The sequence below is a fragment of the Camellia sinensis genome, unplaced genomic scaffold, assembly GCF_055761805.1.
Source record: "Camellia sinensis isolate YWXY unplaced genomic scaffold, ASM5576180v1 Unanchor3, whole genome shotgun sequence".
NCBI lineage: Eukaryota > Viridiplantae > Streptophyta > Magnoliopsida > Ericales > Theaceae > Camellia > Camellia sinensis.
The window spans coordinates 13155690-13182315 of NW_028129178.1; the positions used below are offsets into that span (position 1 = coordinate 13155690).

Here is a 26626-nt window from a genome sequence, read left to right on the forward strand (position 1 = left end):
ACATGCATGGCATAATTCTTGAACATTCATGATCATACATTCATTTTCTTGCATAGATTTTCAAATTGAAGAAAAACTCCATGGGAGTTGAGATGCAAAGCTCAATATTGCAAGTTCTATGATTATACATTGCAATTCTTAGAATGAAATTGGAGTTAAGAGTATATGATCATAAAGATGAAACATTAGATGAATTAATTCTCAAAACTCAACATGCATGGCATGGTCTCATTTATATACATGATTTTCATGACTTCAAAAAGATTTAAAGACATTCTTTTATGAATTTGGAGGTTAAAGCTTGTAATCACATGTTCTTAATTTTAACTTGATTTTAGAATTATGATTCAAGCTTTGATCTTCCAATTGAGTATCTAAGCTTGGAGATTTTGGATTATTTTGTATTTGTTGTTGAGAATCCAAGCTTACATTGTTTTAAAGAGGTTTTTGAAAGTGTGATGCATGAAAATGAAGTTTATTCAGCTCCAAAACTTGAAGCAGATTTCGGACTGGTTTTGAAGCAAAACCGCACATGCAGCATGGAGCCCGCAAGTGTGGAAAACAGAGTAGAGAAAGGTGACAGTTTGCTTCAATCTGCACAGGTGGTTTGGCGCTCCCGCACGTACGGTTTCAAGGTACGTCTCAATTTTAGTTTTGCTCTATTTTAGTTTTGCTCTATTTTTTTACCTTCCAAGCCTCCTTTTTACATGGTTTTAAAATATTTTTCACGTACATTTGCATTACATGAGTGCATTGCAATGAATGAACGAGTGAGAATTTAGAACCAAACAAGTGAAACCGAAGAGAAATTGAATAAGTAAACAATTGGATTGAATAGAATTGACTAAGAAATGAATGTAATTATTATGGTTGTGTAGATCGCGTACACAAAGAGTACCATTCGGCCAAGCATGGTGAGTAATGTCATTGTAAAGGATATTTTCGCATTCACGGTATTGAAAATGCTACATGAAGTGGATATGAAATGATAAGGTTTCTAAGAAATTATGTTTGATACGAATGAATGAGATTCCCTATTGATCATCAAACGTGACACCATGAACATGTGCTTGATTTTCAGAAACTTTCGTTATGTTTATGTCGATCCATAGTGGCCGTTATGTCTATGTTGACCCATTGCAGTCGTTACGTCTAAATCGATCCATTGCGATTGTTATGTATATGTTGATACGTTGCGATTGTTATGCCTATGTTCTCGATCCATTGTGGACGTTCTGCTAATTTGCTAACTAGTACTATTGGATCATATCACGAAATGAAAATGACACTGAATGGTATGAAGAACTTTATGACTTCTGAATGTATATGTTTGATAAATACTTCATTTCGTCATGAGTGTTTTGTATAGTATTTTGCTAAAGGTCTAGTAATGCTTTTGAATACATACTATGCTATGTGTTGATCTATGGAAAGTTTACTGAAGGTTTATGGATCTTTATTCATTAGTACAAGTATCCCGAAAATATTGTGAATCTCATTCATCTAACACCTTTACATTGGGATTATTCACTGGGTTCTATCTCACTTTTAATATATATATGTAGGTGACCGAGCACCAGATCGGATTTAGTGGCATGGACCTAAACCCCGTTTTTTCAAGCCAACTACTGTGCCTCACTGCAAGGTTCCAACACGTGTCAAGGCTAATTGAGTGGTTCAGTTTACCCTTGTGAGGTTGTATTAAGGGTTTGTTACTACTATTTTGGCAATGGGATTTAATTCCTTAACTTGGGTTTTGCTTTTGGGTTTTGTAGATTTAAGTATTTGTGAATATATGACTAAGTATATGGAAGTTTTTTTCAGTTAAGTTCATAAAGCTCATTGGAGAATATTTCCTATTATTGATTGGCTTTCGCTAGCCATTTTTTATTGTATTATTGTCATTATGGTTAAGCAGGCCTTTGGTAATCATGGATTATTGGCCGGTTTGACACTAAACCTGTGGGGGCGGGTTTGGGTCATGACATTTGGTAAGCCTAAGGGTAGTTTATTTGTGTACACATAACGTTAGTATTTTGCTTTACATACTGTATATTCATTTCACTTGAAATCTAAATATAGAAGGTATGTAATGAAATTATCTTTAGGTATGAATAATGCTAATTAAGCATATATGGGAGAATGTCTTTTATTTCTATGTATTGCCATCTTTTATTAGTTGATCAATTTAATAATGTGGGTCGGCTCTTGGAAAGTCGGGCCATGACAACTTAGTATCAAAGCTAGCCCAGTTTGAAAACCTTGGGCTTGTGGGAAGTGCCTTAGCCACAATGGGTTTTATATAGCATGGTGAGGACATTTGCATGTTTGTGTGCTAAGTGATAAAATGGTTATGTGTTGCATCTTATTTGGGTATGATGTTAAGCCTCATGGATAGTGCTTTGTGTCTAGTTAACTAACTTAGAGATTTTGCTGGAAACACACTTGATCAATGTTGTTTCTGATTGGAGTTCTAAGAGAGTTCTAGAAAAAATAATTATCTTTGTAGACTTAGCTCGATTATATGTTAAGCGTTGTGTGGTAGACTCATGTGGATTGAATGTAATCTAACATATTGACTTGAGTAACTAGTTGAGTTGGTAACATGTGGGTACCTCGATGAGAGAAGTTGAACTGTTATTTAAGCTTGCTTCTTAATAGGATGTCAGGACGTGGTCATCGTGGTAGGCATAGAGGTACCAGCAGAGGCATACCGCCTCCTGTGGTACTGTAATGACTCCGATTCTAGTACGTATCGGATTGGTGTAAATTGGTGCCCGTCACCTTAAAACTTGTATGGTTATCGGACTCTTGGTATTGATGGGTTGGCAAAGTGAACCTTAAATGTTATCATTGGGGACCCTTGGGTGATGCTTGGAACCTTGATTGAAGCCTTAACAAGGTATTCAGATAAGATTAGATCAAAAGCCCTATATTTGAGTTTTCATTTTTGACGCCCTTTTCTCCTTCCATACTTTGAATTTGAATGTGAGGTTGGAACCATTGGAAATCTTGTTTCCAGGGCTTCAATTTGGACACAAGAACGACCTAAAACGGAGTTCGAACGAGAGAGTTATACCTATTTGAATTTTGAGTTTCGGTGCTGGAAGCATGGTTGCTCGAGTGAGCTTTTCTTTGCTCGAGTGAATTGCGCGATTTTCAAAGATTCTGGAAACGTCTTTTCTGTGCTCGAGCCAAGCTTCTTTTTCTCGAGCGACTACGTCGCTAATAGACATTATAAAGTGACTTTTTGGCCCAAAAACTTTGGCTCTGTTTGGTGGAGCTCTGGAACGTCGATTTGAACATAGTGTTTGTTTATGATTTTTAAAAATTAATATCACACTCACTTTTGAAAACGCAGTCGAAGGAGGGAAAATTTGGACTAACCGGTCGTCCCACCGGACGTCCCGCCAGTCGTCCCGCCGATTGACCGAAATAGTGCAAATTTTTATTTATTTATTTACTTATTTATTTTTTGTTGCAATTGGCACATGTTAATTTTTATATATTCAATAAAAATTGTTTTCTGAGTTTTAAATTTTTTTTATGAGCTTTAATAGAATTTTGAGTTGTATGTTTGGTTATGAATTATAAGCTTTTGTATCAAATATCATATGTCGCATCAAGAATTCCCCACTCATTTCAAAACTCTTTTCAAAACCCATTCACCAAAAAAAATTTCCACACTCAAATCATAATTTCAAAAATCACAAACTCAAAATATAACTCTATTCTCAAATCATATTTACAAAACTCTATAAAACGCAACCTTTATTTTTCTCCCTCTCTTCTCCTCCCATCCTCCAAACCCAAAACCCTAACCTTCCAAACTCTTGATTTCTCTTCTTTTTACCAAAGATTCAACCCAAATCTTTCAAGAAGGTTGAAGCGCAAGCATAGATCAAGACTTCTACCAATTGTTTTGCAAATTCATTGGAGCTTCTAGTTGGGTCTTTATCTTTAGCTTTGAATCTTGAGGTGGGGATTTGTAGTTCTTCTTCAATACTCTCATTTATAGATAGATGTGTAGCATTTTCTTTATATAAACACAAAATTTATATTTTTAAGCATATTGTGATAAATCATGAGATTAGGGTTTTAGGGTTTGAAATGTTGGGATTTACGTGTTGGGTTATGATTATGGGCTTATGAAATTGGGTGTATACTTAATAGAAGAGTTGGAATAAAAAGTGTTTTTGTGAAAAGCATTAATTTCTCTTAAAAACCCTAGTTTGGTTCATAAAGATAGATGAGTGTTTTGCCTAAATTGAAAGTAGTATTATGAAATTAAGGTGTTAAATTGCACATATACAAGTTTAATTGAATTTTGGAAGTGTTTGAAAATTATGTAAAAGTTGCGATTGAACTCTTATTGTGAATATTATAAATCATGTTATAATATGAAACCAAACTTGGGGGAAAGAATTGATACTGGTACGGATGACATGAGCCTTGCGATGAAATGATGAAGTTGAGTTTTGAGAGTTTACCTTGAATTATGTTGAATTGCATTGAGTGGTGTTGAATTGAATTGTGTTGAGTGGTGTTGGATTGTGTTGGATTGTGTTGAGTTATGTTGAGTCAAGTTGTGTTGAGTTGAGTTGGGTTGTGTTGTGTCATGTCATTGGTACCCGCATGAGGAGTCAAGGTGCCCAATTGCCCTATCTACGCATACTGCCAGACAAATGTGGGAAAATGTTTTGGGGTTTCCACGAGCCCACCGTTTCTGGAGCCGGCAAATATGGAAAACGCATGGTCTTGGGTGTCCACGTCCCCGCCGTTTATAGAGCCGGCAAATGTGGAAGGCTGTGATGTTTTGGGTGCCCACCGCCTCGTCGTTTCTGAGTCAACAAATGTGAAGGATGGTTTTCAACATAAAAAGGTGATTTTGGGAGTCCACTTCCCGCCGTATCAAGTCGGCTAAAGGTGGAACGTGTTGAGAAATGTGTTGACTCGAAAATAATATGTGTGACATGTGATGAAACTCGTGAAATTACAATTTGATGTATAATTTGATATGAAAGAAAAATGAAAATAGAAATTATTTGAAGAGAATGGAAAATGAAATGGTAATTGGATTAAGGGTTGGTGATGATGAACTCACTAGATTGGTTGTGACTATAAAGGAAGATTATGAGTTTTGTTTTGTACATAATTGAGAAATTAAATTGAAAAGGGTTATTAATCCTGTGTTATGTGGAATTATAATATGAGAATGCAAATGTTGATGTGATGTAGTTGTTAGACAAGTAGGAGTTGAGTGTAGGAGAATTGTTTTTGAATGTAAAAGAGGTTTGGATTGTTACGTTGTGGAGTTATAGTAATAATGGATAGACAAGTGGGAATGGAATGTATGGAGATTATTTTTGAGTATTAATGGAACTTGAATTTTGAGGTTATGGAGTTATAATAATCATGTATAGAAAAGGGGAAATGGAAATTAAAATGAGGAATATTTTGGAATTTGTTAATAAATTTAAAATGATGTTGTTCCTTAAACATTTCAAAAAGGCTTTATGGTTTTCCTGATAATAAGGAATAACTTTTACGGCTGAGAGTTTTCCTTAAATGTTCAAAGAAATTTTGAGAAAAAGATACTCTACGTATAATATTTTGAACTTACAAATGTCGCACTACTATATGGTATCACCCTGCATGCATGAGCATTTTGATCTATGTGTTAGTTATTATTTTAGAACTATGGGATTTCTATTGGGCAATCGTGTTCATCCCTTGTTGTTTTATTCTTTTTACATGAAGAGAATTCGAATTCATTAGTTGGAGAGTTAAGAAGTCTATGTGCCTTTTAAGTGTAATTTCATCGTAGATATGAAAGAACTAAATATTGTACATTGATGTTTGTAATTATTTATTTGTAACTCCACAGCGGAAGCTTGGCTTGTATTATTGTTACTATTGTATTCATTAAGAGAGAGAACATGTGTTATTGTGTTTCTATTGCTCAGGAGTAATAGAAATTTAAAAAATTAAATTAAATTAAAAAAAAAAGAAAAATATGTACCTAAGTTAAAGGCTTTTGGTAATGTTTCTAGTAATTAAAACTTAGGGTGAGACAGGTACCACCTCCAAAGGTTCCTACTCCAGTAGCACCAGTTATAGGTGCGGATATAGCAAGAGAGATTGTGAGAGTAATGAGAGAGGCTCTGGCATGCAATGAGGTTCTAGCGACACGTACCCTCATGGTTACGTGGGAGTCTTTTCGATCCAATCCAACAGAGTTTCTCGGTGAGGCTGATCCGATGAAAGTGGATAACTAGCTTAAGCAGATCACCAAGGCCCATGATATATTGAGGGTTGATGAGGATGATCTAAGGGTTAATTTGGTGGCCTTTTAGTTGAAGAATGATGCTACCTACTAGTGGAAATTCATTAATTCCAACATTGGCCTTGCTTAGGGTGACTTCACCCAAGCTTTCTTGACCAAGTACTTTCCCTTATCTACTCGGGAGAGGTTGAGGAAGCAATTCTCGACGTTATGTCAAGACGCTACTCCACTTGCTTAGTTTGAGGCAACTTTCACAAGCTTCTCAAGGTTCACACTGGACGTAGTGGCAAAGGAGGAATGCCATTGCATAGCTTTTGAGAAAAGGCTAAGGATAGGGATCAAGGTTAAGGTTGTCAGTGTCTTGCATCATCACTATCACAAGTGTGACACCCCAAATAATGCTACGTGTTATAAGTATATCATTGTCCACATTTGAATACCTTAGATCAAAATATGAAGTGATAAGATGGAAACCTTAGAAGATATCTATAGAAATTTAGAAATGAAAATAAGCCCTAATAAAAGTATAAAAGAATAAATAGTTGAAAGATTACTAAGAGTTAGGGGAATGCCTTATGCTTGAATTTATGAATACTAGAATGAGCCTTAGTACTAATTGAGGAGTTTAAAGATCTTAGACTAATGTACTCGTCATTTTAAGACCTTTTATCATTTTGCTATTTGAGATTAGTGTTAATTAAGTAGGATTAGGGAACACTAATCGAGTTAAGCAAGATTAAGTTAAACCTTGATTAATTAGAGGCTAACCTTGATTAATTATAACTAAGATTGATTTAATTAAACCAATGATGAGGATTAAGAAATGCGGTAAACAAATAAGTAGGCAATGCATGTATACCTTCCTTGTTGCCCCACCACACCAAATAAAAGCTTAGGCCAAATCAAATAAGAAGGAAAATATGTTAGAACCTAGAACACACGAGAGAAAGGGAAAAGAAAAGAGAAAGAAAAGAGCAGAACATAAAGAAAAAGAAAGAGAAAGGAAAGAAATTCAAAGAAAATTTTGAAATTAAGCCTAGAAATTCAAGAAAAATCGTAAGGAGGTTAGAAATTCAATTCTCTACCTAGTATTGCTAACTTACTCTAGCAAGAAATTCATTTGGACTAAGATTTAAAAGAATTTAAATGCAGAAAAATAAGAAGGTTTAGAAACTAAGAAAGGGTTTAAAGATTTGGTATCAGGAACATGTTTTGGTATATTTTTACTTTGAATTCATAGCTACAAGTGTTTACCTTTCATTTTCCTATCACGTATTATTGTTAGGAACTTTAAACAGTGAGTTTTGCAGAGATTTTGACTGAAAAAAAATAAAGAAAATGGAAAATGAACCAATTTAGTGAAATCTTGAGATTTTAACAAGTTTGAACATGAAATCTTTCCAAGCAAAAGAGTTTCTATGCATTAGACATCATATTTACATGTTTTTAGACATCATATATCATGTTTTGAGAGTTAGAAATGAAGAAAATCAAGTTAGGTTGCCTTAAAACTCGGAAGAATAGTTCCAGGCCGGTTACCTGTTCATTGGGCACTCAAGCGGCCTTCATCGGGCGCATGAGCATGCAGAACACATTTTGCCTGTCTTGACCCACCACTCGAGCGGCCCATCCACCGCACAAGCGGTCAGGATGGGCGCACGTACAGTCAGCTCTGTTTTAACTTATACCTTGCAATTTCAAATGAGCATATCTCTCATCCGAACTCTATTTTAAGTGATTCTTAAGTCTAAATTCAAGCCCCAGAAGTCTAGTTTCCAACAGTGGTGATCTCACATCCAAATTCTAAATATACAATGAGATATGTCTAAATTAGTGTAGGCTGCTCATTTTCTTCCTAATTGTTTCATGCTATTTCTTCTCCTAACTTAGTTTCCTTTCATTTCTTGCTATTTCCTTAGACCTTAAATATGTAAACATGATATTTTCAATAAAAAAAAAAAAGCATATGAAATTGTTGTAGGATACCTAAGGCTCTTCAATATGCATATTTGGTACATGATTAACAGTTGAAATTGAGCTTAGAAAGATTATGAAACATTAATTTAAGTCATGAACATTTAGGGCCACTCAAATTACATCTTTGGCACACGCTTTGTACTTGATTCACATTTAGAAAAGACTTAAATTACACCAATAAGCTAGGTACTTCAATGCCGCAACCAACACTTAGATTTAAGGGATTAAACCGGGTGAGTAAGAACTAAGAAGGCATTAAGTCACTTAGAATGCTCTCACTAATCTAGAGGCATAGAAGTTAAGTCATAGCCAAGCCTTGAACAGTTTAGAAAAGAAATTATAAAACATTAAACAAGATTAGAACACTTGAATTAAGATTAAGACTTGCAAGTTGAATTGAATTTCAATGCTTGTTCTTGTTTTGTGTAGGTTAAGCTTTCAAGAAGTTACACCCTCATTCCTGGAGCCATTTGTGAGTTGTAATTTAGTAACGTTATGTTTGTCAAATTATGTTTTCAATGCAAAACTTGATTATGTTTACAAGCTTTGATATATTTTGTTATGAATGAACCTTCTATACTCTTTTATCATGTACCTAGATGGCATTCTTGGATCATGTCCCACAATTGGGGAAATATCCGATCATGTATTATGGCCAAGCTCACACTTGATTCGTTTAGCCAGTACCCGAGCCGGTTAAGCACCTTGTAATCCATGCAATGTTCATCATTATATAATGTTTGCAAGTCAAGTATGTTTTACCTTGTTCAAGTGATAGATATGTTATACTAAATGCTAAATTTCAAAAGCTCATGTATGTTCATTCATATACTGCCTTACTTTATTACTATTCACTGGGTAATTGCTCACCCCTCGCCCTTATATATGTAGGTAACGAAGAGTTCAAGTTCGAGGATAAGTTAATTAGAAGTCAGTCTTTTGTGGATGCATTGATTTGTAGAATTAAGACACATGTATTGTAATATATTTATTAGTTATGTCTTGTATTAATGTAATGTCCCTAAAAAGAATGTATGCTTTCATTTCATATAGTTATGCATTGCCTTGAATGGATGTTGTAAATGGACTTAATATAAGAGATAATGGCTTCCGTACATCTATGAAAAAAGAAATTTTGCCCCAATTATAGTAAGAGTCTGTCTTGCTTAGTTGAGGGCTATTGGCCGATCACTACACCATCCTGTTTGGCGTGGGTTGGAGTAGTGACAACAAGCTTGTTGAGGCAACGGCTAATGTTGAGGCCATGAATGAGACTGCCGATTGTATCAGGTATTCGAGAAGAGGGAGTAACACATTGAGTCAAGTGTCAAGGAACAACAAGAGGCAATGGCATACTATTTATCTGCCTCAGTTGTCCTTTCAATCAAGATCCACTCTTGCTTTATCGGATCCGACTTCTAGGCGACCAGGTTAGGAGGCGTTTACTTGTTATCAATGTGGCCAACCGAGTCACAAGGTTGTAGATTGCCACAAAAGGGATAGGCTCCTAAGGCTTTTCAAATTCAGACTTCGAGCCTGACTTAGGGTCAAGGGTCATCCACTTGCTTTCAATGTGGCCAATCAGGTCATATCAGGCATTATTGCCCACAAGGTGGTAGCACACAGAGTGCCTCGGGGTCTAGGCAGACACAGTCTTATGAGTCTGGACTGGGACAATATCAGTAACAAAACCAATCAAGCCAGACCTTGAGGGCCAATCTTAGGTTGACATTGGCTGAGTCTGTATAGTTATACTAGCTGAGGGGTGATTAGATAGACTGAGGACCATAGGGTCAGGCATTCGCATTGGGAGTCCTAGAGTCTTTGACAGAACCTTCTATCGTAAGAGGTAACTTTTGGTGTTCAACTCTTGGGCTAATGTATTGATAGATACAGGTGCTTCACATTCATTCATTTCATCAACATTTGCATCTACTTTGGAATTATAGATTGACTTGTTGGAGTCTCCTTTGACCCTAGAGTCACCGGTTAGGGATAATGTAAGGTTAAAACAAGTATGTTGCTCATGTGAGATAAAAGTTGTCGTCCGTCAAATTGAGTTTGATTTTATGGTGTTAGATATGACTAGCTTCGACGTTATCCTGGGCATGGATTAGTTGAGTGTCTATCGGGCCACCCTAGATTGTTACTAGAGAAGGGTTGTCACACCTCAGATTTTATAACTCAGATATATTTCCATTATTCCTTATAAAATTCCATTTACCATAATAGTTAAAGAAACAACACAAGCTATAAAGATTAAATGAGGTTCTCTCTCGCATAATTACAATGATATACAAAAATGTTCACAACAATTATTTACATTACATGCCCCCAATGGGTTACATAGAAGATTACACTTTCATTATTTGCAATAAAAGAATAGCATTTTCGTCAACAACTCACATTGTAAGAAGTCTTAATTATTTAGAACTTCATGATCTTCAAATTGTTGCACCCGACTCTGTCCCTGAAAAAAGGTTTAAACAAAATGGGAAGAACACGGGATCTAGTAGGGATCTACAATTATTCCCGACAATAAAATCACTAGATATATGTGATCATGAATGTTATTAGGTGATACATACATAAATAATGTGTTCTTTTATATGTAAAATAAATTACATAAATAGATAAACTTTTCACCAAATCCCACTACCCAATTCCTAGAGATCTCCTTTGCTATATCTTTCCATTACAAAAATTCAGTCACCTTACCAATACTCGACAACATCTAACATGTACACCTAACAACCGTTATGCACATGGAAGTTATACAATTCACTTTCTACTACAACCCTCCACCCCAACATACTCCATATAATGCTAAGCTCATACATAAGTCAACACATTCCAAATAATTTGGTTATAAGAGTTAACTCACTAACAACACATTCTACATTAAACACTTCAAATTTACATCCAACAATTTTTACAATTACATAATAGATTTATCACAAGATTTTCAATGAGTATCCACATGCCAACAACCAGCTACACGAAACCATACCAACACAGTTTACTGGATGCTACTTTGGAAGAAAAGCTGGAACCTCTGTCAAGTGCCACGCTTTACCAGTGGCTAGCCGGAAGGAAAGCGGAACCTCCATATAGCCCAACAATCTATATGCATTACCGCGTGCTACACCGGAAGGAAGGCGGAACCTCTATCAAGAGTCACGCTTTACCAATCACGAGCCGGAAGGAAACAGACCCTCTTTCCAAACTTTATCCCACAATTCATCTTTTCACTTCAAAACAAAATTATGCCAACCACACATAACAATTAAAGTAAATATTTATCTTTATGCACGAACAAATTTGTTCTCCCCAATATTCCTCATACTCGAAAATCAACTCTTCTTATTTAAATTACACAACCCATTTAATTCCTTGCACTTTACATAGTTCATGACAACAATTCCCATCACTCATTTTCATAACATGAGACCATTCATCAATGATTATTCTCACAACAACTAATAATCAATATTTATACGCAATTCATGCAAAGATCAACTCAATTTCAAGAATTTAAGGCCAATTGAAGAAAAAACCATGTTTGAATAGAAATTTAAAACTAGGGTTTGAACAAAAATTAGGGTTTTTCATTTTAGAATGTATAATCATATTTTAATAGCTCAAAACTTCCACAATCAACCTTACATAGTAGGTTGTCTCTTTTGTGTTAGAAACTTTAACATTTCTCTTCATGCATTTCAAGAAAATCTCTTTCAACATAAGGTTTTATGCAATAAAAAAACATGCCATCCATCTATCTTTACGAAAATATTGAAGAGAAGTAAAGAAATTCATACCTCTAACAAGGAGATAAGGTGACCCGAAAATCCAACGTCGGTGAAAACCTAATCCGCCCAGATTAATGGAAAGCCCACTTTGTGCTCTTCATTTTTGTATAAGGAACTAAGACAAGATTCTCACTCTAGGGAGATGAAGTCTAAGGTTTAAAGAGCTTGGAGCTCAACGATGGCTGAATAAAGAAGAGGAGAGAGAGAGAGAGAGAGAGAGAGAGAGAGAGAGAGAGAGAGAGAGAGAGAGAGAGAGAGAGAGAGAGAGAGAGAGAGGGAGAGAGAGAGAATCTGCAAAGAAGGAGGAAAATTGACTTGATTCAAAATAACAGAATATATTAAAGGGGATTTCCACATGCACATAAATCACACAAAAATTGGTCAGAAAACTGTCTCAAAGAATGAATTCCACAATGTGTAGATTCACAATAGAGCTCAACCTTTGTGAGTATTTTGTGATCAATTCTACAATAAATTTGCATATTTGATTTCATATATACCGTGCAATGAGGGATTTTCGGTTCAAAAGTTGCAAAAAAAAAAAAAAAAAAAAAAAAAAAAAAAAAAAAAAAAAAAAAAAACTCTAACTAACGAACACAAGTAATTCACAATTGAGAAAGGAGTTTGAACATGGATGAGCGTGGCCTGCACCTAGCAAGCGATGGCAGAGCCCTGTGAATGGTGAGACCAACCCCCTCACTCATGTCCACCATCTCCTTCCCAACTCTCTCCCACTCAAAGCACTGAATCAGTGACCCCAATGCCAACCCTACCACTCTCATTGCCAATCCTTCCCCAGGGCATCCCCTCCTCCCATATCCAAATGGCATCATCATCAACACCCCATCTCTTCTATCTCTACCCACAGCTCAGGGTCATTTTGTCTGGCCGACATGTTCATCATCAACAACGTGCCACGTGGTATACAGAACCCTCCTATGTTCCTCTGATGATTCATGGGGTGCTAGCAATGGGGCTGCGGGGCATAGTCGAAGTGTCTCTTTTATGATCCCCTGGAGAGAAGGCAGATCAGTAGGTCCAACTCTTCAATTAGTCAGTCTTGTCCAATATGGATGTGGATTTCGGCATAAGCTTTCTTGAGGGCCTCTGGATTGTTCGGCAACAATGATAGAGCCCACTTCATTGTCCCATCTGATGTGTCAGTCCCAGCTGATAGCATAGTCTATATCCATAAAAACCAAAAATTAGCATAAGTAAATGTCGTTAGTTTCCACCAAGATAGGGAGAAAGAGAAATAAGAAATTCTATTCTTACTAAAATTTTACACCGAATTTTCTATTACAATCATATGACAGTGACAATTTTATAAATTAAAGCCATCTCGTCAGGTAGTTTCGGTAAAGAATTCTTACCCAAAATTTTCTAAACCAATACATTTTCAACCACTCAATTATGTATTATAATTTTGGTATCTTGAGATCCTCACCACATCATGGAGTGGGAAGTACTTTAAAACATAGAGACAACAATTTAACTACAAAGGATCTGGTGCCAAAAGTTTCTGCCAAGATAATTACCATGCATTGTTCAACAACCTTTCAGTTACAATCTTAAGGAGATTCATGTTAATGGGAAGTTTAGGTATCGGAAAGAAAGTACCCAAAATTTATCCAAAAATAGTGTGTGATTCAAATTTAACTTTTGTATGATATAAGATCCATACATAGAATGAATATCAACAACTGTATTTTTGGATAAAATTTTGAGTTCTTTTTGTGGATACCTAGACTAACTATTCATGTTTATAGAAACTGATGAATAGTTTCAAGATTATTAGAAATGAAAATCACTTTTTGTCTAATCTCGACACATGTTCGAAAAACATTGGAACAATATGATTTGAGGCCAGAGAATTCTTAGATTACCACATCATCACTTGAATTGTGATCTACTTAGTTGAAGGTAAATAGTAAATACCCATTTTAATAGAAATGCTTAATTAACAAAATATGAATGAGAGGGAGAGAAAAAAAAACTTACTAGCATCAAGCCTCTGGTTATTTCATCCTTGTAGTATTGAGGTTCATTTTGTTGGAGGGACAAGAGCACATCGATCATAGTCTTGCTCCTCCATTCAGAAGCAGAGTCGCTCATCATTCTCCGATTCTCTTCGATCAAATCTTGCATGAATCCATCCTTCTTCTGCTGCAATCCCTTTAGCCTCTTCTCAATCCCATTGTGTCCAACCCACTTCAAAACAGGAACAAAATCTCCAATATTTGTTGCCCCACTCAATTCAAAAGTCTCACTCACCATCTCTTTAAACTTCCTTGTTTCCACCAATTCATCCACAGTATCACCATAGTATCTCTTTCCAGCAATCATCCTCATCATAACATTGAGTGTCAGCTCAAAAAAGGCAGATTTCATATCCACCATATAGAATTCACCATCTTGGGTTTGGGAGCCTTTATAAAGCCGACTCAGGAGGGACCGGACCTCATGGATGCGTATGGTGCTAGACATTTGAATTCGATAAGTTGACAAGATTTCAAGTGAAGCTATACGTCTCGAGTTGCGCCAGTGTTGCCATAGGAGGCCCATGTAAGGCTGATGTAGTTGTAACCAAGGTATTGGCCGGCAAGCAGCTTTGGACGGTTTGCGAAAACAATATTGTTTTTGGTGAAGCATTCCTTTGCGGCAGAGGGGGAGGATACAAGGACAGGGCGAGAACCAAATCGGAGGAACAGAAGCAGACAATGTTGGTTGGAGATGTTGGCCAAGGTCCGGTGGAGGGGTTTCTTGAAGAGATGTAAATGGCTTATTATGGGAAGGGAGAGGGAAGGGCTTGGTTGGAGGTTTTTTGTATCTTTGCAGCAACTGCCTGCTGCGAAAATATAAGAAGAAGGATAGGAGGAAATAGTATGGGGTCTCCATGGATTGATGCCAATATTGAATGAAAACAGACGCTCCTCTGTACAAGAGCATAATGAAAAAATGCCAAAAAAAAAAACTCACTTTCAAAGCGAGTTTTTTTGCACAAGATTTGGCTTTTCCAAATTTGCCACATCCGCAAAGGCACTTATAATCACTAGATGCATTTGAAAAATAGATCTAATGGTTAAAAAATGATATGAGATTTAGGCCATGTTTAATTTTCTCAAATGAGTTTATCAAATTTGAAATTTTTTTGGTTGAATGTTTTGAAAATAATTTTAGAATTTGGGATGATTTAATTTTTTTTATTTATTTCATAATTGAATAAATTGGTGTGAGAGAAAAAGTGATTGATTGATGTGTAGGATACGAGAGATATAGAGAGAGAGAGGGAGAGAGAGAGAGAGAGTGAGAGAGGTGATTGATTGATATGTAGTAAAGAGAAAAGTGATTTTAGATTTTTTTTCAAAAATTTTCAGCCAAACAAATTTTTGAATTTTTTTGTGAAAAATTATCTCCCAAGAGACAAACCAAACAAAGCCTTAGTTTTGTAACATGGGAATTATTAGAGTGGTATAGCTAAAATGATCTTTCTTTCTTTTTTTTCTTTTTTTTTTTTTGCACTGTAGTAACTCAAAAAATAGCTTTGATAAAACTATTTTGACTTGAGAAAAGTTAGAAATTATGAAAAAAATTTCATGAAAATGATCATAAAAGAGTTATGATCTTTGGATTACCTTGATTAGTGTGTAGTGCTTTATTTTTAAGTGTAATCCAATGATCACAAAGCTTTCATGAGTATTTTTATGAAAGATTTTTTATGATACCTAACATTACTATTTTGACTTTCACCCTTGGACTTACTCTAATAAGGGCTGGCCTTGAGCTAAGGCCAGTGAGGCCTGAACCTAGGGCCCCAAATTTTGAAAATCCTTCTTGCCATTAAGTTTTAAAAAGGGCCCAATTATTGTTAGAGGCCATCCAAAACAAAAAGGCCCACTAAAAAAAGGCCCAAACACAATCATGTTATATGTCAACATTAAAAGCAAATAAAAAAAAGTAAGCCCAATTGAAAAAAAAAAAAACTATTTTCAAATCAAATAGGTGATCTGCAATCTACTTCACTTTTTTCTTTCTTATTATAAATATTTTTTTTACTACTCTCAAAGGCCAACTAAAAAAAAGGCACAAACACAAACATGTTATAGGCCCAATGCATGGATTGCTTATAGAACTTTATTGACCATACCAATTACTGTTGCCTTGGGAGAAAGAAGCTTTTCGAGGTTGAAGTTAATCAAATCTTACCTTCGGTCAACCATGTCTCAAGAAAGATTGAGTGGATTAGCTCTGTTATCTATTGAAAAGGATATAGTGGATAAATTAGATTATACAAGCTTAATTAGTAATTTTGCAACTAAAAATGCAAAAAAGTAATGTTTAAGTGATATTTTATCGTAGCTGGTTTAATTTTTATTTGGTATTGTAGCTTTACTTTTTTTTCCTTATTGTAAACTCGATTTTGCCATTATGAATTCTTGTAATAAATTCTTCCTATCTTAATCCATATAAGTAAATTTTTTTATTGATACTCGCAAATAATAACTTGTGCATTTTTGCTATTTATTATATTACTCAAAATTTTTGTTTGATAAATATGTATAAGGGTCCCTCTTGAAATTTCGCCTAGGCCCTATAGAATTCGAGGCCAGCCCTGAATGTGCTTGGATCGAATTATTTATATTTTGATGTAGTAACGTGTTAGTCCTCATATGGGAAGCCTTTAGGTAAACTCTTCAAAAGATATACTTTCAGTCTAACCGAGCCCAAGTTGTGCAGAAACTGATAAATAATTATCAGCAGATGGGACACGCTAGCCTGATTAAATAATTTTATCAAGAGAATGAATGTGTGTGTATATATATGAACATATAGCTTTCAGGATTAGATAGATTGGGTAGATTGTTATGTTTGTTTGTACTAATCGAATTATTGAAACCGTGTTAGCTTTAGTTAATTAATGCACGAAGTTGATTGCCACCCTTGTCATTTTGCATGAATTCTGTGTCAGTTTATGTCACAAGGACACTATTCTTTGAGTTGCTTTCAGTTTAAAGAAACATTCATTGTTTGTCATGAAGGAAGATCAAGACTAGAGAGGGACTATGAGAATGCTAGCACTTCGATAGAGATTGCTGTATTTTAAGCAAAGATACTTGAGCAGATGTTCATTGTTATGTTGAGTAGTAGTAATACAACCAAGCAAAAAACTTTTATTTATGCAATCACTTGCACACAATAATGATGTACACAATCACATGCTAACACACTTCACTTATTCACTCACACCCAAACTTTATAATATATTGTCCAATTTTGGACATAACATGTAGTACTTAGCTAATTCCAATTACTGCACGCATTCTGATGGGATGACATCGAACTGGCTTGGGTTGCTGTACTGTGCCTTTGAATAGGAAAATCTATTAATTGAGAACATTAAAAGCTTAAACACGCCATCAAAAGCCCTTCTGTAGATGAAGCAATTTCAAGGCAGAGGATTTTGCCATAAAATAAGCTTGGCTTAAAACATAGCAATCCCTCTCAGATTGCTGGAATGTGCTAGTCAAATATCATGTAATGCATATTTCATTTGCACAATGCTTGAATTATCCTAATTTTTTTTTTCGCATTGATTATTCATTGTTGTGATCAAATGATTAACAATCCCCCTCAAATGGAGATATAAACATCCAATAACGTACAACTACTATCTCTCAATGGAATGTAAATGCTAATCAAACTAAAAATTCAGAGAGCCATAAACCATATGATAGGTGATTAAGGTTATGCAGAAATGGTAGCAGCTTTAGTCACTGCAAAAAATGGATAAGTATTACTTGCCCATAATACAAATGATTAACAATCCCTCTCGAATCCTTCTCAAGTGTCAAGTTACTAACAAACTATTTTTCTTTTCTCGATGTGAGCTGCCAATAAAAAATCCAATCCCATTTTGAACTCATATTTCAATGTAGGTGTATTGGACAATAAGCAATGGTCCTCACTCCTCAGGCAAAAGAAAGAAATCCATACTCTCCCACAGAGAACTAATTTGCTCATCAAGCAAACCACACAAAACCAAAAGGTCAAAGGACAAGTAGTTCTAAGGAATCAACAATTTTCTTACTTTGTGAATGAGCCTCCGACATATTGGACACACCTTGGAATCGCCATCCATGATCCTGCACAAAAATATCCTCATGAAATCTCTATATAATTATTTACATACAGAGGATATGTATAAAACTCTTTTCAATATTATATTCATATATATATATATACCTCTGAGCACAATTATAGCAGGTGGCACAGTGGCCACAAGGAACAAAGAAGCAGTTGCGCGGCTCTTCATAACAAATAACACAAATCTTCCCATCATATAAATCTTCGGAAGAGCTAGATGATCCAGAGTCTGGGTCTTCCTCATCACCTGTTCCATATGGCAATCGAAATGGCTTCTCTGGCATCAAAGGAACGGCCTCAGTTACTTCTCGTACTCCTGCTACTTCATGAGTCTCACCATCACACACTCCAAGGTATTTCAGTATCAGAAAAATAACGGTCACAACAAATCCTGAAAGCCATGAATGGGTTAGCCCAAAATTGTGATGACATAGAAGGTAGATCAAGTTTTTAAAAAGTACCTAAAATTGCTATATAAGTTACTACACGAGCCACAAATGATAGCTCCACGTGCCATTCTCCAAGATCCCCCTGCAGTGAACGAATTTACAGGTTTATTTTCTCAGGAGGGCATTACATATACACTTTGGCTATCGAGGGAAAGGACAAAGGACTTACGTTATTAGGTGTAGTTACTGTGACAAATTGGGTGTTGGGGAAAACAAGATTGAGCTGGCATGATCCATTTATTGTTGAACACATGCTTTCTGATTTAGTTGTATCATACATCTTTGATGAAACGTTTAGATTCATTTTCATTATGACGCTCCTAGGGTTTGTGTTTACGATGCCAATGTAGTACTTGTCATCCTCCTCAATGAAATATTTAACTTCTCTGCCTGAAAATATGTTGATTAGTCAAGTAGACCAAGTTCAGACAAACGCAGGGCAATTAATTGATTAGGCCATGCAAAGAAGAAGAAAAATTAACAAGAGGCATGATCAATTTGAATTGTAAAAATGTTTATGCATCCCAAGACCAGTATAGGCATATGAAAGTAATTGAAACCAAGATATCAGATTAACTCTCTAGACAATGTTGAGTTTAATATAGTCCTCTAAGAGTCAGGGCTGGTCCTGAGTTTTGTTGAGCCCTACGTGAGCTCTAGAAACGCCTTTATAAAATAAATTGTTAGTATAATGGTATGTATACATAGTTTTTTTATTTGTTAATATTCTCACAAAGTTTGTCTGCATATATATTTTATTAAAATTATGTATTAAAACACATCGTGCCTGTTTGGTGCAGCTTAAAAACTACTTATTTCAACTTTCAGCTTACTTTAAGTTATTTTGATGTGTTTGGTTTAGCTTATAGTTTATAGCTTATAGCTTTTTGGAAGTCAGAAATCAGCTTATTCTTTGAGTGGGGCAGGAGACACTTAATTTATAAGTCAGAAATCAACTTATGTCCATAGTTATAAGCTATAAGCTGTTTAGACATAAACTATAAGCACTTTCCCACAGCTTTACCAAACAGGGCCATCATTACAAGTCAAAAAGATTGTAAAAAATAAAAACTGATTTTGTTGCCTTAGAACTTAAAAAGATAAAAACAAATACTGTCATGTTTTCAATTTTTCAAGAAAAGAAAACCTCAAGAAGAATTTAAAACTATAACACGAAATAAAAATTAAATCAAAATATCACTTAAACATTATTGTTCTCACATTTTTAAATGTAAAATAACTAATTAAATTTGCATAATCTAATGACTTACGTACAACATGTTTTTCAATAGATGACGTAATTAATTTATTCAGTTTTTATTGTGATAACTAATTTGTTCAATGTTTCTTATGATATGGTTGAGTGAATATAAGATTTAATTAACTTCAACTTTAAAAATTTTATTCTTCGGTAGCCAATTGTAGTTGACAAAGTCAACAATATTTATATAAACAATCAATGCATTTGACAAACAATCACTCATTACTTTTAAATTATCCAGTTAACATTTAATTGTTCTGACATTTTAGTTGAATTGAGTAGATATCTTACCGTGGGTTGGCTCAAGCAGGGCAAGGGCATCAGAGGAACTTGAAGAAGTTGGGATCAATGTTTCGTGTTTACGGTCCCCTATTGAAGAATTTACTGCATTTGTAAGGTCCAAACTGAAAATTTATAGATATAACGTTATCAAGAAAGATCTATAATCAAAAGTTTGAGTGTACCTTTAATAAGAGACACTTCAAGTTGACCCAAACTACTAGCCTGAGCTTCCCATCTCATTTGGATTGTGGAACCCTTGTTCAACCACAATGAGTATCCCTGAAAATTAAATTGCAACCTATCCAGAAAATCCATTTGGAAGCAGTAAAAAGACATACAAATTAACAAAACATTGAAATAAAAAATCGTATCATTTACCTTCCGACTGTATGATGCAACAATCACATAGTTCGACGCACTCCAGTTTTTTTCCAAGCTTAATTCTGGTTTCTCCGAATACCCATAAAGAAAAACCCCTTTCTTATCGTCATCTCTCACCTCCACTTGCTTTACAAAGACTGAGCTTGCCTCAAACAACCGAGAAGAGCTCGGTCCAAGCACCATTTGACAATTCCCATAATACCCATATCTTAGAGTCACTGATACTGCAAAATACACAGGAAAATATATATATATTTGTTTCAGAACAGAGGATTGTCAAAAAAGAAACTTATAGAAGGTGAAAAATTACATGCCGCATATCCAGAGGGTCAGAGGAGTAAGCAAGCGAGCCCAGGCCTCTTGGCAGCGCTGAGGGTGAAGGTGATGATGATGATGCCTGAGAGGAGCCAACCCCGCAGATCTGTACATGGCCAAACTGGGAATTGAAGAAGACTTCTGAGAGAGAGAGAGAGAGAGAGAACTAATGGTCTAGTTGAAAGATGGGAAGCATGGAGCGAGTAAGACTGGTAGATTTTGAATGCCCCTCATGACAACTAACGGTTTTTTTTATTGAGATTGGCGGGTAATTGAATGGCAAGTGTTTTTGAATGTTAGGTGTTTGTTTCTGCCTGGCTTCGTGGCCAACCCGGTAAGACAAGCATTCTGAATTACACGTTGGCTCCTAATTATATTGTTGTGAGGGTCCGTACTATTTTATAATTTGGACACAAGAAGAGGCAAAAACGTATTTTAATACATTGAAAGAGATATCTTTGACATTTTTAGTTATTTATTTATTAAAATCTTTGACTTTGAAAGTTGTAAGTTTCTCTTCGGTTTGGACAACAACATAAATTAGATTTTAAAATAAAGCTTTATTTATTTATTTATTTTTGGAGTAGGTTTTCCTCCCACCTAGTAGGTAGGAGTTGTGAGGTCCCAAAAATTGAGAACATTAGAGAATATTACAAATAAATACAGGATTTATTTAAGATTATAAGAGTAGGCAATGTTACTAATGAGTCGTTTGGTTAATAGTCAAGCAAAATCTTATAAAGGTCGGATGAGTCAATATAGCCTCTCTTCTAAATCCAATCACCTTAGATAACAAAGTTACTTTTTTGATAGATCTTAACAAAGTATTAACACAAGGCCTACATGAGTTGACAGAGTAAATAAGGAATAAGTAATATAAAAGATACGCATAGATATATAATAATTATAAAATCATGTCTTAAATACAAGGGTAAATTACAAATACACCCCATGAGATTTACTTAAAATACGAATTGTCCCATGTGGTTTGAAAAATTACAAATACCTCCCTGTCAGATTTTTTTTATTTAACAGAATTAATAGAAAAGGTGAAATTTCTAACTGTTTACCTATATAATAATAAAATTATTTGAATTATTAATTGAAATAAAATTTTAACATTATTAAAAACTGTTAATTAACTTGATGTTTTATTAACAAAAAGACATATTTGTTATGAAATTAGAAACCTTAGAGGGGATAATGTAATTTTTAGAATCACATGGGGTAATTTGTAATTTAAGTAAACCCTAGGGGAGGTGTTTGTAATTTATCCTAAATACATTATGAGATCTATCACTTACAATCGCAAAACCCATTTACAAACTAGTTTCTAATCTTTCTAGGATAGTCGTAAGTCCTCAAATGCTTCAGCTTTGTCTTTGACTAGTTTAATAGTCTTCAATACCTGGCATAAAACACCATAAGCTTTGAATGTCCAGTAAATACACATACACCCCGTCCTTTTTTCTTAATCAAATACGCTATCACAATTATAACAAGTAACGAAGCATGATAATTATTCAATAATACAGGATTACAAGGTTAGATGTTAGTAATCTAGAAATCCCTCAAAGAGACTTCGTCCTCCTAACCACAAGAATCAGACAGAGATTATTCGGTATGCCCATCTTTTACTGCTTTGTTGCAGAGCTTACTTTGGATGCCTACCAACGGTTATCTACCACGTAGCACTAACCATGGGGCCTCAAAAGCGACAGTAATAGTGGGCCTCATAGTTAAACTGTCACACCCCAAACCTGGGTATGACCGGCCGTGGCTCACAGGGCCTTAGCCCAAGGCACACGTAAGCCTAAACACGCATTCAATATCACCTTGAACAATTAAACCATAGTCCAATAATAAATAACCAAAACTCAAACCAGTGACATGCCACAAGTGAAAAAAAAAAAAGTCATAACCAACTTCCTAAAAATATATATATAGTAAATGGGACACAAACTGCCCACAAAATAAAATAATTCTAAATAAAACCCAATCACAATGTATGCACAAAACTCGACAAAGCAACCTAAAATAAAATTAAATAAATGCCCTAGAGGTCCATGAAATTGAGTCCCCGCTACGCCATGAGTCCACTCTAAGTCCTTCTAACACCTGGAAATGGTAAACAACTAAGTCAGCTGATAGCTCAGTGAGTAGCAACATGGATAGTAAATACAGTTTTGAAAACAGGGTTCAATTCCAAAATAAGATATATATATCACAGAAACTAGATTGGCATACAGTTTGGTAAATACAATCTGTTTCAAAAAGAATGTTCCACAATTCAACACTTAAAATACTCATGTCTCGCAAGAACATGATAAACAACATTTTCTACTTAAAACAGATTATAACATGAACACCAATAATTTTCTGGGTACCAATAAAAACAAATAATCTGCCACACCTTTCTCAGGCTATAAGCCCCGTTGGATCCAATACCGAACTAAGAGTCATCCTCAGGGTGGCACCTGGGCCTTTTCTCAAAGACGATCCGATTGAAGGTCACCTAGTTGTTTTTAAAGGTCTTTTCCTTACAATCGTTGAGCACTAGAGTCATCACGGCCCAACCCGGATCTATTCCCTAGTGGCCAGAGTCACCACACACAGTGGAATAATTTCCCTGGACTAAATACACACATGGTCCCAATAATCAATACACATCAGTTTTCGCAAAACATGGTGGTTCATCATTATAAACATGAGACCAAAACAAATAGTTTACAGTATGCCAAGTTCACACATGTTTCAGAAATAATTTGATTCAATTGATAATATAATAATTTATCAAAACAGTTTAGTTTTGAAACAACAATTTAATTTTCCAACAATTCAGGGTAGGGGAACATTTATAAAAGTACGTAGCATGAAACTACTCATCTGGAAACGAAATAATATAATCCTCGAATAGAGTATGAAAGTCCAACTGGTGCCCTGAACCAATATGAAAACTACACGTCACTACTAATTTAAAAATACTAAAGAATACGAACTAAGTAACCCCAAACTAAAGCGCACTAACACGGGTCAACCCAACTCACCGTTACTCTTAAATATTACCTAAGTTCATGTTCTTCAAGGTCTAAAATCACCCAAGACATAGGTTCCGATCGAAACTTAATTAATTGTGACTTTAAGATAAAACAGAATTTCAAACAAGCCTTCCCAACCTATTCGCTAACTTTGAAAATTACAAAACCCACTCCACGCTATTCGAAAAATTCCAATAACCTCCAGATATGATCTAATATATCCTAAGTTTCAAACCCAATTGGTTTCACTTGATTTGCTTATCAAAATAATTATCTACAATTTATTATATCCAAACAGGTTGTTTTCTGCAGCACTTTAAAGAAATTGACGGTTCCCTTAATATACACGAGCAATCAATGCAAGGCCAAAACTTACGAAACTAGACTCGTAACCGGTTCTATTGACACTAATTTGATAATTTTTGGATTTATACCCAAAGAGAACAGCACTCCCGAATTTACTGTTTCGGACTGCTTTCCTGGACAGATTTGAATACCTCAATTTATATGGATTTTGACTCCCAAAAATTATGAAAAAATTCAGATATGCAATTCAATATGTAATTGATCTACTGTAAAAATTTCAGTTCAAAATTCATCCGTTTGATATGGTTTCTTGATTTTTAAAATTTGCGATTTTGTGCAGAATTTTTTTGAACTAAGAATTACACTCATTCTTTATACATCAATTTTACTCCTCAGATTTCTTAACAGCATATATATATACACAAAATACATACACCTACAATCTCTCCATCAATGAATTAAATAACAACATTATTAGGATAAAGAACAAAGAAAGAAGAGAAGAAAACCTAGGAGGCCACACAGCACAACACACCCAAAGCTCTCCTTCTTGGCTACAACAATAATCTTGATGATTGAAAAACCCCTCTCTTTCCTTCATAAACCCACGGCTGCTAGGGCTGCTAGTGTTGTGGAAAACAATTATAACAAGAGTTAAGGTTTGTGTTTATTTTATTTTATACTAGTGGTGGGCACACTTAGGTCAAATAGATAGATAAATATACAAAATACATATATAAGTTACATGCAACTCAAATGGTAAGAGCCTAACTTATTAATTATGTGGTCTAGAGTTCAAGTCACACCCTCTTCTCCATTTTTATTTTTTTTTAATAATAAGTCTTGCTTCTAAATCAATGACTTTCGCCATAAATTTATTTTAGGTTTAAAATTAATTAAAAGATCCTCCAATAATATTTAATTTGCACCTTAGAATTCACCACCAAAATATTTGAGATTGTAATATTATTATTTAATTATTTACTTAATTTTTATATTCGGGTTCTCACATAAACAATTAATATTAGCGTGTAAGAACGATTACTAAGCTATCATGGTCGATTTGGTTTTGTACAGGTTTATTCGCAATGCTTCTTCGATTTTAGGGTTAAATATGTGAATAAACGAAGAACTAAGGGCTTTATTATAATAACTCAAAATTTAGGGACTTAATAGGATTTTACAAAAGTTAGAGGTCTCACAAGAGTTTCTATAATTCAAGTAAAGATAGCATTACATATGGTTATACCGTAAAACACTAGTTTTATAGATAACCAACCCAGAGATGGAGCCACCCTATGGCCAAAGGTGGCCATGCCCCCCTTGTGTTTGCCATAACTTATGCATATATAGTATATATGTTTAATAAAATATTATTTACTTTGACCAAATAAATATAAAATAAGTGATAAGATTAGAAGGCAATAGCTAATTCCGCAAATTGAAAAAGAAATTGCTAAAAAAATTAGTACAAATTCAAATTATAGATGAATTTCGTGATAAAAAAGAATGCTAAGTTTGATTTTGATAGAAGTGATTGAGGGAAAAAGAAATATTTATTTAATTTTGATTTGTTGATTTTTGCCTTTTGTTATTTCTAAGTATCTTTGTTCATATTGACTATTTGAAATATTTTGATACATTTTAATTTTCAAATTAGAATCTATAAAAACGTAAATGTAATTGGAGTTGGATATATATAATATTTGGCCCCACTATCTTTAAATCTTGACTCCGTCATTGAACCAACCAGAAATCACCACGTAAGCAAATGATTGGCCCCACAGTAAAGTGTTGGAAAATAATAGTTTTTTGGCAATTTTAATTCAAAATTAAAATAGCACCCAACCGCCTATTGATATGGGTCCGAGTAGGGTTGTATTCTCTTAAGTGAGAAGATTACAATATACAAATTATGAGTCGAAACTATTGAATCGTGAATGAGAATTGTCTCATAATTAAAGTGGGCATCAATAAAAGTTGGGCATAGATTTAGACTTAGTCTTAGTTTGGACTAGGCTTGTACTCGTGCATGTGCTAGCAGGTTATTTTAGTAACTTTTTGGCTTTTTAGATAAAATATGAGGTAAAAAAAACTAGTATGATTGGAATGACTTTTTGATTTTTTACGAAAAGATGTGCAAAAAGTAGAGAGAAAAGAGAATCTTTGACTTTTTTGTATAGGCTATAGACTTTTTGATTTTTTTAGTAACTCTTTGGCTTTTAGGCCAAAACAAACACTTGCCAAACGAGGCCTTAATCTTGAGCTTGGGCTGTGTTGTGTTGTGTTAAACTCAGCTTATGCATGTGTTTGAGATTGTGCATGGATTGGGTTCTGGTCCACACCTATATCCATTTTGCGACCCATCTAGTTTAATT

General features: G+C 34.8%; 1 protein-coding gene and 1 pseudogene across 5 annotated transcripts; both read right to left on the reverse strand.

Moving 5' to 3' along the window:
- Positions 1–12620: 12620 nt before the first annotated feature.
- Positions 12621–14970, reverse strand: LOC114260306 (cytochrome P450 81Q32-like; annotated as a pseudogene). The gene is made up of 2 exons (XR_014358608.1): positions 14074–14970; positions 12621–13255 (listed from the first exon to the last, which is right to left on the reverse strand). The product of XR_014358608.1 is annotated as a cytochrome P450 81Q32-like (transcript).
- Positions 14971–17817: 2847 nt separating this feature from the next.
- Positions 17818–21277, reverse strand: LOC114260307 (E3 ubiquitin-protein ligase APD2). Of its 4 annotated transcripts, none has more exons than XM_028200392.2 (8): positions 20904–21277; positions 20587–20813; positions 20391–20487; positions 20218–20295; positions 18835–19055; positions 18678–18747; positions 18316–18607; positions 17818–18215 (listed from the first exon to the last, which is right to left on the reverse strand). In XM_028200392.2, exons 1-8 carry the CDS (start codon positions 21016–21018, stop codon positions 18137–18139), a joined length of 1179 nt encoding a protein of 392 aa, XP_028056193.2. In that variant the 5' UTR covers positions 21019–21277; the 3' UTR covers positions 17818–18136. The 4 variants fall into 4 exon arrangements, with proteins under 4 accessions (XP_028056193.2, XP_028056192.2, XP_082768557.1 ...); XM_028200391.2 differs by having other exon boundaries at positions 20218–20310; positions 20904–21273; XM_082912431.1 differs by having other exon boundaries at positions 20900–21247.
- Between the last annotated feature and the right edge of the window lie 5349 nt (positions 21278–26626).